Source organism: Brachyistius frenatus, unplaced genomic scaffold (assembly GCF_029030835.1).
Source record: "Brachyistius frenatus isolate BFR_SWC_R1_liver_20210118 unplaced genomic scaffold, ASM2903083v1 Contig_136, whole genome shotgun sequence".
Lineage (NCBI taxonomy): Eukaryota > Metazoa > Chordata > Actinopteri > Embiotocidae > Brachyistius > Brachyistius frenatus.
The window spans coordinates 823,626-834,907 of record NW_027210735.1 but is presented as its reverse complement, the minus strand read 5'-3'; the positions used below and the strand labels follow the sequence as shown (position 1 = coordinate 834,907).

The following is an 11,282-nucleotide window of genomic DNA, read 5'->3' as shown; positions in this document are numbered from 1 at the left end:
CCAAGTAATTTTTCAAGCAAAAATGCCAACATTTTCTTGTTTCAGCGTCTTAATATTTTAACCCTAGGCTCTGGGAAATAATGAAGGTCGTCTTCTAACATGGTCCCTGCAGTCCTGAAACATCTTTACTTCAAGTGCTCTGGAAACAAATGCAACTAAATAAGAATTGAGACAATCAGGCTTAGTAGAGGTAGAAACAAATAACCATTTAATTACAGTACAAAAAAAAGAGGTCATTACAACAGGAAAGGCATAGGCTATATACTTCGGTTTGACGGTTAAAACGCAAAGTAAAATCACATCATCTGATATAAGCACCTAAAATCATGAACACACAAATGTCCAGCCTGAGAACAATAAGACTGGATGTTGTAGGTGTTCATCCAAACCAACCAATGAGACCGAGAAAAGATGGCACTGCATTAATTGAAGTTTTGTCACAGTTGGTGTGTGCTTGCTGCTGCCTGAGCACGTAAGATGTAAAGGTACAGTGTGCTTCCAACAAAACTTTGTAAGAAGAGTAAAGATATTAACACATTACTAAAATATGTCTACACATTCAACAACTGGAAGAATAAAATCACAAAGTATTTGTACTTGAGACCATAAAAAGTTTAAAAAAATATATACTTTTTTTTTTTTTTTTTTTTAAAAACCTTGTTACTGGGAAAGATGTTCTCTGTTTACCCCAACAAACCGAGGGTTTACATCATCTCCAGCGGAGGTCAGTCAACGTTGTCTCGCATTAAGCTCATTTGTGTTCGGAGCTTTTCATTTTCCTTGAAAATGAAAGAAATGAACAAGTTTGATTGGTTAACAGCATTCACGTGGCTAAACAAAGAGCCTGCTTTAATTATGGAGGGGATGTCAGTTACCTCATGAAGTTTGGTGTTGTCCTTTTTCAGCTCAACCAGATATTCAATCTTCTGTTTGTGGTTCTTGTGTCCCACAAGTTTTCCATTCTCCTCGGACAGCTTCACGTTCTGCTTACGGAGAACCTCATTCTCCTGCAAGAGAGAAAACGCAGTATATTTCTTAAGTCAGCTAATCAGTACCTGTTAGTTGTTGTGCATGTGTCCTCATTCCTGACTCCAGGAGCAAAACATGACACAATTCAGCTTTAATTGTTTGAAGGATTCTTTTGTTTACACATGGAAACTTAATTGGCCAAAGATTCTCTTGGTAACGACTGTACTCAACTCTTAACACTCACCAGGAGGAGTTTCTCCTCATCCTGTATCCTGTGGCTCAACTCTCTCAACTCTAGACAGCGGTTCTTCAGCTCAGTGGTCAGCTCTTGAACGCAGGTGTGAGACTGAGCCAACATGGACTCCTGTGCCTGCAGTCTAATCCACAGAGGGGAGAAGAAAAAAAACACAGAGCTGCTTGTCAGACGTCAATCATCAATGAAAGTGTGAAACAACACGCAATTACATACACAAAAAACCCTCCATGAAGGTGCTGACCTTTTCTGAGTATCAGACAGCTTCTGTATTGTTTGGCTCTGTAAAAATGAACAGAGAAACACCTCAAACAAATTATTCATTCAAGAGGAAGAAACAAAAACTAGCAGAGAAATGGATACAGACCTTCTCTGCTCTCTCCACCTGCAGCTCCTGAAGCATGGACTGTTTTACAGCTTCACTGAACTCCTCACTGAAATCATTAAATAGCATTATTCATTTGACTCATTCCATAAATCACTGATGGCCTGACAGCAAAATAACTGCATGAAGAAACTCAACCCATTGTTATTTCCCGTCTGTGTAAGCTGGTTTTGCTTGGTGTAAAACGTGTCAAGCAAAGCCTGGATCTCCATTCGAACCATCTCTTTCTCATTCAGCTGCGTCTGAGGACAAATAATGCACAATATGAATGTTGATGGACTTTAAAGTCATTTAAGATGTTAAGACAGGTAAAGCTTGTGTAATTGTGTTAGAGACGGCTCCTGTTGCGCATGAAAAGGAGCACAATCCTGTGATGTGCGTGGAGCAGGGGTAAGAAAAAGCTCCTGTGAGTGAGTCTTCCAAGTTTCATCTGTTCATCAACATCAGCACTTGAATTACACTGGTTTTTGTGACCAGGTTCATTTTGGGGAACAGAAAGAAGTCACAGGGAGTGAAATGCACAGACCTGGTGTCACTCCTGACCCGATGCACCTTCCGGGGCTGCGATCTCGACATTCTGCTCCTCTGAGAATGCAAATGTCACTAAAAACACTTCACCTGGCTAATCGCTTTGTTGCCGAAGTCTTTCTAAAGTTTTTCAAGGATCTCTGTTGCAGACTTCTTGAGTTTGAAACTAAATGTTATATCTTTTCTCTGCTCGTGTCCACTGAGAAATCGTAGATCCCCCCCCCCCCCCGGGTACCATTGGTCACAAAAACGTGTCTAAGTCAGGTGCTGATGTTGATCAAGCAACAAAACTTGGACTATTTACTCCCGAAGGTTATAGCTCCCCCACGCTCAATGCACGTCACGGTAAGGCACTCTGTGTGCAACAGGAGATACTCTGAACTTTTTGATTACCTCTCACATTTGAAAAAAATGACAATATCAGAAACAGTTGAATACGGTGATTTAAATTCAAAAATGTTTTTGTTGAATTATACAAGTTCATTTAACTTTTATCACAAAAATATACCTTGAGCCTTTGGATTTCGTCATTCTTGGCAGCCCTCTCAGCATTCAGCTCCACTAAAAGAATCTCCATGGTAATCATGGAGGAGCGTCTGTTCTCCAGCTCCCGCTCCTGGCTCTCCAGCACCTGGCTCAGGTCCCTGTTAAAGCTTCCTGGAGTAGAGGGTGTCTTAAACAGATAAATTAAAAATAGATGAACACATGCTGCATTTATTAGTGCAAATTAAAACATAATAAATATTGTAAAGTAAGTCAAGCACATTCCATTTGTGAAGGCATAATCAAAGAATAATTAAACAGGAAACAGATTTTACCCAAGATGACTTCGGTGTGACTGTCGGCTCAACGAGGGGTTTGATGACATTTCTGACAGTTTTCTCAACAGCTTCTTGCTGTCGTTGCATCTGGTAGAAAAAGAGAGTTTCGGAAATTAGTAACACTGATAAGATACTATCCTTTTGGGTCTTTTTACATTAGTGAATATTTGTTTACATTGTGATGAGACATTAAATAATCATGACCTTCTGCTGTAGACTCTGTATCGTGGCCTCCTTCAGGGCTGTTTGCTCTTGTGATGCTCGGAGGAGGCAATTCTGCTCATCAAAGACCTTAGTGAGTCTCCCAACCTCCTCAGTGGCGTACGCAATCTCTTCCTGCAGCACCTCAACCTAAGGACACACACATTATATAAAATATAATGCATTTTTATCATTTAACCATATTGACTGCTACCTAAAAAACAAAAGGGTCATAACGTTCATTATGCGCCAATAAATCTACAAAACTACACACAAAGATGTATTCGTAAACATTACATTACCTCTATCTTGTTGGATAACACCGCCTTGTCTCGAGATTCTTTCAGGTCACAGATTTCTGCCTGCATTTTACAGTTCTGCTTTCTGATATCGTCCCTTTCAAGGCAGGCAGCGTTGTACTTGGCCTGGAAGAACAATAACATCGTCATTCAAAACACACTCAGACTAACTCAAACATTAAACCCGTCCACAGTGATTTGGTAATGTAATGGAGAGGGTAAGTGCAGCAGACAGTGAAGTTATGTAAGACAGATAATGGCTACAACATGAGGAAGAGTACCGTGATGTCTTTAATATCTCCAGACAGGTGGCTCATGGTCTGGTCCTTCTGGCTCAGTTCGCTGCGGAGCTCTCTGGTTTGGTTGATCAGATCTAAAACAACGTCCTGTCAAACAACACACGAGAAATTCAGAAGGGCAGCAGACAGACTGAAACTATATTTAAAGAAGATTGTTCACTCAGGCTTACTTTGTCCTGGTCGATCTTCTGTTCAGAGCTTTTAATCCTCTCATTGGCAGAGATTACGTTTTGCTCAAAATGGACAAGTTTGGACACCTTCAAAATAAAAATAAGACAACCAGGTTCAAAAACTGAGCATGCAGTACATTACTGTCCAATTATTAAAAATCTGCAGATGTGCACAGAGTTTCTGAGGACTGACCTGTTGTTGATTTTGTACTGTCAAGTCTGAGACTTGTTTCCTGAGCTGTGTGTTCTGCTCCACAGTTTCAATGAGTTCTCTGGAGGAATATACCAGCGTCACTCATGTTAATATACAAGTGTTTTTAAAAACTGGAATTTTGTTGTTTGCATATCCTAAAAACCCAAAGAGTTTCCACTGTGACACTGTGCAAAACTCACTTTGATGCAATTTCTTTGTTTTCTGTTAACTGGGAGATCAGCATGCTCGTGTGTTCCTGCTCAGTTTTCAGAGAATTATTCAGCTCCTGCAGCAAAAGACGACAAAATTAGAAGAATAGAAAATAAGGACATTTAAGCCATAAAAGGCAACATTTCAAGACAGATCTGGCAGTGTCCTTATGAGATGACTAACCATGACCTCTGCCTTCAGTTCATCCATCTCCTGCTGCCTCTCATGCAGCTGCTGCTTTGCCTGATCAGCCTCAAACTTGGCCTCAGCTTGAAGCTGGTCAAACAAATCCTGCAGTGTCCGATGCTGCTCCAGAAGCTGCTCCCACTCCAGTCTGCAATGAATACATTGTGACTGTGAGTACACGAAGACATTAGACCAAGAAAACCGTACCACCCACTATGTATTAAGACTCCTGCGCACTGGACTTTGTTGAGTTGGAGCTGTGTGCTGATCAGACTGCTGGACAGCTGACTCGTCTCTCTGTGCTGCTCGCTCTGATCGTCTCTCAGCTCCTTCTTCACGGAGGCCAGCTCCTTATCGGACGACTGTAGCACCAAGCGTAGATCACGGATCTCAGTCCTTAGCACTGAAAGGACAGGAAAAGACCTTGATGCTCTTCTCCATCGCTGGTTGAAGTTAAAGCAGAATCTGACAGAAGACTGAAAACCTGAGAGGAGAAACATCAGGGTCTAACCTTCGGCAGCTTGCTGTTCAGACTGAAAGGTCTGTTGCAGGTTGTTAATAGTTTCTTGCAGGGTGAGCTGATCTTTGTTCCTGTTAGTTCTTTCACTAGAAAGTTGCTGTATCAAGTGTAAACAATTAGAAAAAACAAGACATAAATAAATCACATTATGTTTTTTATTATGTTCGAACAAAATTTATTTATCTTAACGTAACATTCAATTTCAGTCAGAGTAAATGACGAATTTCTACCTCATCCTTGCGGTCAGACTCTTGTGACATCACAGCAATCTGCTCCTCAAGTTTTGCAATTTGCTGCAACAACTTGCTGTTCTTGAGCTCCTCTTCATTTAACTGCGTCTGGACACGACTGCCTTGGTCCTGATGGGAAATTAGATAGAGTGGAAGACAATGAGGGGACTCTACTTGTGGTTTTATCCACATGTCGAAGGGACAATGGACATTTCTTTACCTGCACTTGACGCAGCTCCTCTGTCAAGGCCATCTCAGTCATCTCTGCTGGAGGCTGCTCAGCCCAAATGTCGTCTACATTATTGTCATTCCCATTCAGGTGGTCCGGGCTGGAGAGAGACACGAGGCGGGACCGCAAGTTGTATGTTTTGGAGGGTGTTGTGAGAATCTGGTATAATAAATAGTTCAACAAATAAACTGAGTTATTTCTTTTCTACATAGCAAATACACATGCCAGCACATAATAGTCGCATTATGTAGTTGAAGTATTCAAGCGCTTTAACACAGACTCACCTTTATAGTTTCAACATGAATTCTGTTCAGTTCAGACACCTCCAGTTGTTTACAGGCATTTGTGGCTTCCAAAATGTTTTCCAAATGCCTGTTGGACTTCTCAAGGTATCTTTTGTCAGACTCCAACTGAGACATTTGTTTCCTAGAGCACAAAACACCAAATTAAGCTATGCAGAACATTATCTATGAGGCACTGAATGAAAAATGGTGTTTAAAGAACACAGAACTATTACACCTAGCAATTAAAAATACGATCATGTTGTTGAAATAAAAACTGCTTTATCCTGAACCTAGAAATCAGAGCAGTGCTAAATATAAGTACAATAAGTATTAAATAACAAAAACGATCTCCACATAGTTTTACATCTCCTTTCTTTAGCTTCTCTCGAGATCTCTACAGAGAGCAGGCTGTTTTGTGTGTCTTTAAGGTGCTCGTCTGATTGGCTGACTTATTTCTGAGTGAGGCTCATTCAGGCCAACTACAGATTTTCTTTGGTTTTGCAGCTTTTTAGCTCTGCGACGGAACAACTGCTCTGTTTTCTTCCACATATAAGGCTGAACAGTGGGCCGTGCTGAGGGCAGACATATGACATACGAGCGTAAGCTTGTGACATCCCAAACTCACTGAAGTCCAAAAGGTACAATTGCTAAATGCGGGCTGTGCGCATTTCTCAGAGGACTGAGCATTTTGACACTTTTACAGTATTTGCATGACACCTGGACCTGCTTCAGAATAAAAAAAAGAAATGCAAATCTGTATTTATACAATACAGGACCTTTAACATTCACAAATAGTGGATTAAAAAAGCAAGGGGAGGATGGTAACACCATCTTATGTATGAAACAGAGCGAGATATTATTTTGCCAAATAAACCAGCCCAAGATAGAAAACTAAGATGTTTCTTTTCATCGGATTATATTAAAACAAGTATAACTCCTGAAATACATCCAGTTGACCTTATTTCACTGTGCAGACACTTATCAACAGAATCTGCTTTAAGGATAACCACTGCTGTCAATTTGGCTTTAGAATACTTTTTCTCAATAAATAATCTTACTTGGTGACTTCTTTGTACTCCTCAAAGGCCTGAAGGGCAGCTGTGAAGTCTGACTGTTTCTGAAGCAGTTTAGCGTTCAGCCTCTCAACTGTAGCTGCTGAGACAGTATCTGTAGCCACGGGGGTTGAAGAGAATGCTGGAGCTGTGGAGCAACATATATTTAAACAATTGTACGTGAATTATTTTTTTTTATTTTGAAAACCTTTTCTCAATTGTCCAATGACAATCATCTTACTCTCTGTGAGTCTTTCTGCCTCCGTAGCTTTCTGAAAGGCTTCTTCCAACTCGACTGCAACCTCTTCAGCTTTCACCACTGATTCGAGAGAACGTAGTTGAAGGTTCTCCTCCCTGAGGCTGTAATTCTCTGCTGCATATCGAGCCACCTTTGGATTATGTTCAACCTTAAAGGGAAGAAAGTGTGTACGAGAAAAAAGGGGGTGAACAGCCCATCGTAGAGTTTTAAACCATGAACTAGTACCGATTTAATCCTATTCTGCTCTTAGTCTAAGTACCTTGGATTAATCCCTCTTGGGTGTTAGAGGAGAGAACAAATAAAATGATTGGAGTTTCTCCCAGCAACCTTAAAAGGCTAAAAAATGTTCTGGCATCTGAGCGATAGGACAGCAGTCATTGGGTTAGACAGTGTTCAAGGGGTTTGACATTTTTTACCTGATCTCTCAAGATCTTAATCTCTTCTTTCAGCTGGTCAGTCAAAGCCTGAGACTCCTCGTCAGACAGTAAACTTTGTCCTGCCTTCAGTTTTTTCTCAAGGCGAGAGATGTGGTCTTCTCGAAACCTGACAATCATTCGGCTGGAATGGATAAACTTGTCTTTTTGTGTCCAGGCCTCCTCGAGCCGAGCCACCTTCTTTAGTAACATCTGAGTGTAGTCAAATGTAACTGTAAGTTTCCTTGCACCAACATTATTTTGCCACAACAGAATAATTCCCCAAAATAAAAATGTCTAAAATCGCCCTTACCGTCTTCTCCTCGTCTTGCTTCCTCCACAGACGCACAGCAGCCATAAACTTTGCTTTATATGAAACGTCATGTTGGATCTCAGCGGATGGGCCTAGTAAGAAAAAATAAAACTCATGACCTGGCACTCTTCTGGACTCTATCATAGGTTTGTAAGTTTAAACATGTGAGAAAGGTTTAAACAGGATGCTACTTGGGTCAAGGTTAACATATGTATATTGTTACCCATGGGGAGTTCAGGTCCTCCTGGTGCTACATCTCTCACAAAGCCCTCTCCCTGAGAGGCCTGTGCAAGCTGCTCTTTCAGCTTCTTCACCTCAGCTTGTAACTGCCTCACATTTCCCTGTGTGTCTTCATTGATGACAGCCTGGCAAAACAGAACAATTACACCAGGATGAAACAATGACGAGAACTATTTGAAATTCACTAGAATCTTGTTAAATCTGGTCTCCTTTAATAGAGTATACAGCACATACCTTATTTTTGATCAACTTTGCTCTCTGGGCAAACTGCAGGGTGGACAATGTTTCTCCAAAGCACTTTGAGCCGGGGTGTACATTGGCTATGATGTAAGTCTTTGCATTTCCTCCAAGAGAGTCCTATAAGAGCAACACCAAAAGCACGGTTAAAGTGCATGCCACGGTCTCTAAATATACTGCACATACGATGCCATCATTTTCCATGAGGGTTAACAGCAGCAACATGTATTTTGCATCTGCACTGATTTACCCTGAGCAAGAAAGTGAGCTTTGAATCCCTGTAGCAGATGTGGCGGGTCTTCCCATTGGACATGTCCACCAGTGCCATGATCACCTGTCCAAGGCACATGAGGGAGCGATTGATACTGCTGGCCTCCTGAAAGAAAGAAAAAACAGTGCAGACAGCAGCTATTACAAACAAGAAGAACATGACTAACGTGGCACCGCAGAGTGAGACCATTTGGGAACAAAGCTTTACCTTGAGTCTCGAGCCTTCTGTGTGTGTGTCTTTCTGCCTCTCAGATCCCGCCAGATCAACCAGGTTCAGCTGAGACGTTCGGATGTTCACCACTTCATTAACGGACTCTTTGGACTCCAGAGTCATAGTGAACACTGCGTGGGATCTTGACGACTCACGGTTCATGGACGTGGAGGCCACGCGTCGATTGCGCCAGCCCATAGACAGCACCTGGGTGGTTTCAATGCTCAGAAATTAGTGTTACCAAATATTATAATTGCAATGACTTTCCATGAGTGGCAGCAAAGTAGAAAATATACCTGGTAGGCTTCAGCAGCTGAGTTCACAAACTTCTCCACAGCTCCCTCAACAAACACCCCTTTCTTGATGTTCTCCCTGAGAAACAGGCTGGCTGAGGCTGTGTCCAGGAGGTCGTAAATTTGTTCATTGTATATCTCAATAAATGAACATTTGCAAAGGAAACTTTTGGATTGGCCAGACTTTTGGGAAAAAGAAGAAGCACCAAATTCATTAGAAAACAAACATGAAATGTTGGTTTAAAACACCTTTGTGGTGATGATATGTTACAGCTCACCTTCTCTGCTTCTCTGTTGATGAGAAAAAACAGGTACTCAAAACTGCGAGGAATAACCCCCCTCAGTTCATCTGTAAAGTTATCCAACTCAGATGGTCCTGGAGTGAGACAGAAAAAAAAAAAAAAGTATCAGCTAGGCCATACCTTTGCTTAATCTTAAAGAATGTGTAGTAAACACTGTTTGTAATAATATGCAATTCTCACCAAGCATGGTGAAAGTTTTTCCTGAGCCTGTTTGTCCACTGCAGAAGCAAGAGAGGAATCCATGAGGAACTGATTGAGAGCGGTTGTGCCATAGATCTTTTTCTTTAAGTTATATTGGATATAAACAACATATAGACCACTTACTAGGCAAATATAGTACCGTTGTAACCATTCATGCAAGACTCAACAATATTCTTGGCCACACTGGAGAACACAGAGTCCTGTTGAAAATGAGAGATTAAGATCAAACACGGACTACAATTCACTTTTTTTTTTGTCGTCATAGAGGCTCTCGGCACATCTGGCATCACACCTGGGTGATGGACTAAAGGTGGTCAGCTAAAAGTGCAGCTGTAAATGCACCCAGGAGGCCTTCAGATCCAATCTGCTCAGACCATCATTCGGAGAAGGTCTGAGGCGCATGATATGACCACTTTCTTTTAGCAGTGTGAACACTAATGCGTCCTGTTGTACGTTAAAGGTCTACCTAATCACCTGATGTCCACTGAATAACAATAAGAACTGAGCCGAGTTCCTATCTGACCCATTACAGCAGGTTTGTTAATTTTGGATGTTGTTTTTTTTTAAATTATTATTATATTTACACGATGTAAATGACCATTTGCATATCGAGCAGGGAAGTTGGCCACTTGTGGGCATTTATTTACTTAATGTAGTTTTCCCCATTCTTATTGATATGTTTATAATACAATGTCCATGTGTCCCAAACCTGAGATGTGTCCATATCAGCAACATGATCATAGGTGAAGGTTCGTGGCTCTGGTTTTGAGAGCAGACGGATGGTGTTGTGTGAGGTGACCGTGAGACACAGATTCTGATCTCCATCTGTGGTCAGGCCTGCGCCATGGGTCAGGGGTCGCACTCGGACAAACACTTTGATGGAGTCGCTGTCGCTGCTGTAACCACAGAAAAAAAAAGGAGGGGGGGGGGGAAACAAACACATAAAACATCAAGAAAAGTAGATAAGAGCAGGCTACAACTTCATGGTCTTCTCGGTCTGAACTGACAAACCTCTCGAGTAGGAACTAAAAAAACAAAATCCATCAAATACTGACAAGAATGTGAAAGAGAAGCAGATTACCTGGCAGCCAGGCGGCTTGAATCACCAGATCCTGTCAACAAAATTATAAAACGGTTACATGTTTGTTCACCTTATTTTTTTTTTAAAAGTAATTCCTCAGAGCTCAAGCTATATTACAACAGCATACTACACCGACTTTAATTAAAAAAAATAAAATAAAAATGAGTGGCATCAAGCTATTAAAGCAGAGTTTAGGTCAACCTGTGTTTGTTAAGTCAGATCTGCTAAAGTGCCTAAAAACTGCGGAATGGCCGCATTAACAAGTTTAGCTGACGACCTATGCATTTGATGATTAAATTAACCGCTTTGTTTGGTGAGCTACCTTTTCCGCTGGTATTAATGGTTGACAAAGACATAATCGCTGTGCCGTAGTAAAAAAAATATATATATTCTTTAAAGCATGACGGAGTGAGACGAGATAAAAACCACAATGTTTACTTCCTTCGAAATTGGCGGGCAGGCCTGCTTCGACTTTCTTCTTCCGCTGCAGCTTCTTCTTCTTCTGTGTTTCCGGCAGACCGGACGCTTGCGGCACGTTGCTGCCTCCCATCGGTTTGTAGGTAGATTGCAGTTTGGAAATGATTATATTTACATAATGCAGTTTATGGATGTAATCTTTTTTATTACAGTATG

At 41.3% G+C, this 11,282-nt stretch overlaps 1 protein-coding gene across 1 annotated transcript; it reads right to left on the bottom strand.

Annotated features, from left to right (window-relative positions):
- Positions 1-185: 185 nt before the first annotated feature.
- kif15 (kinesin family member 15) lies at positions 186-11,034 on the bottom strand. The gene is made up of 35 exons (XM_069714961.1): positions 10,972-11,034; positions 10,650-10,680; positions 10,278-10,464; positions 9,692-9,768; positions 9,548-9,585; positions 9,344-9,441; positions 9,069-9,248; positions 8,770-8,979; positions 8,542-8,667; positions 8,289-8,411; positions 8,038-8,179; positions 7,815-7,906; positions 7,505-7,714; positions 7,071-7,236; positions 6,836-6,977; positions 5,778-5,919; positions 5,485-5,652; positions 5,265-5,393; positions 5,026-5,131; positions 4,752-4,917; positions 4,512-4,662; positions 4,319-4,404; positions 4,119-4,197; positions 3,926-4,012; positions 3,738-3,842; positions 3,460-3,582; positions 3,161-3,307; positions 2,954-3,043; positions 2,644-2,808; positions 1,746-1,849; positions 1,590-1,656; positions 1,467-1,504; positions 1,214-1,346; positions 876-1,007; positions 186-779 (listed from the first exon to the last, which is right to left on the bottom strand). The coding sequence occupies exons 1-35, from the start codon at positions 11,003-11,005 to the stop codon at positions 726-728; spliced, it is 4,128 nt and encodes a 1,375-aa protein (XP_069571062.1). The 5' UTR covers positions 11,006-11,034; the 3' UTR covers positions 186-725.
- Positions 11,035-11,282: the final 248 nt, after the last annotated feature.

Bases quoted from the DNA above. Each gene is read 5' to 3' on its own strand.
- kif15 (XM_069714961.1), bottom strand. From the start codon at position 11,005: ATGTCTTTGTCAACCATTAATACCAGCGGAAAAG. The intron at 3,583-3,737 runs GTACTCTTCCTC...TTGTTCTTCCAG, and splicing joins GAGATATTAAAGACATCACG to GCCAAGTACAACGCTGCCTG. The intron at 780-875 runs GTAACTGACATC...TTCATTTTCAAG, and splicing joins ACAACACCAAACTTCATGAG to GAAAATGAAAAGCTCCGAAC.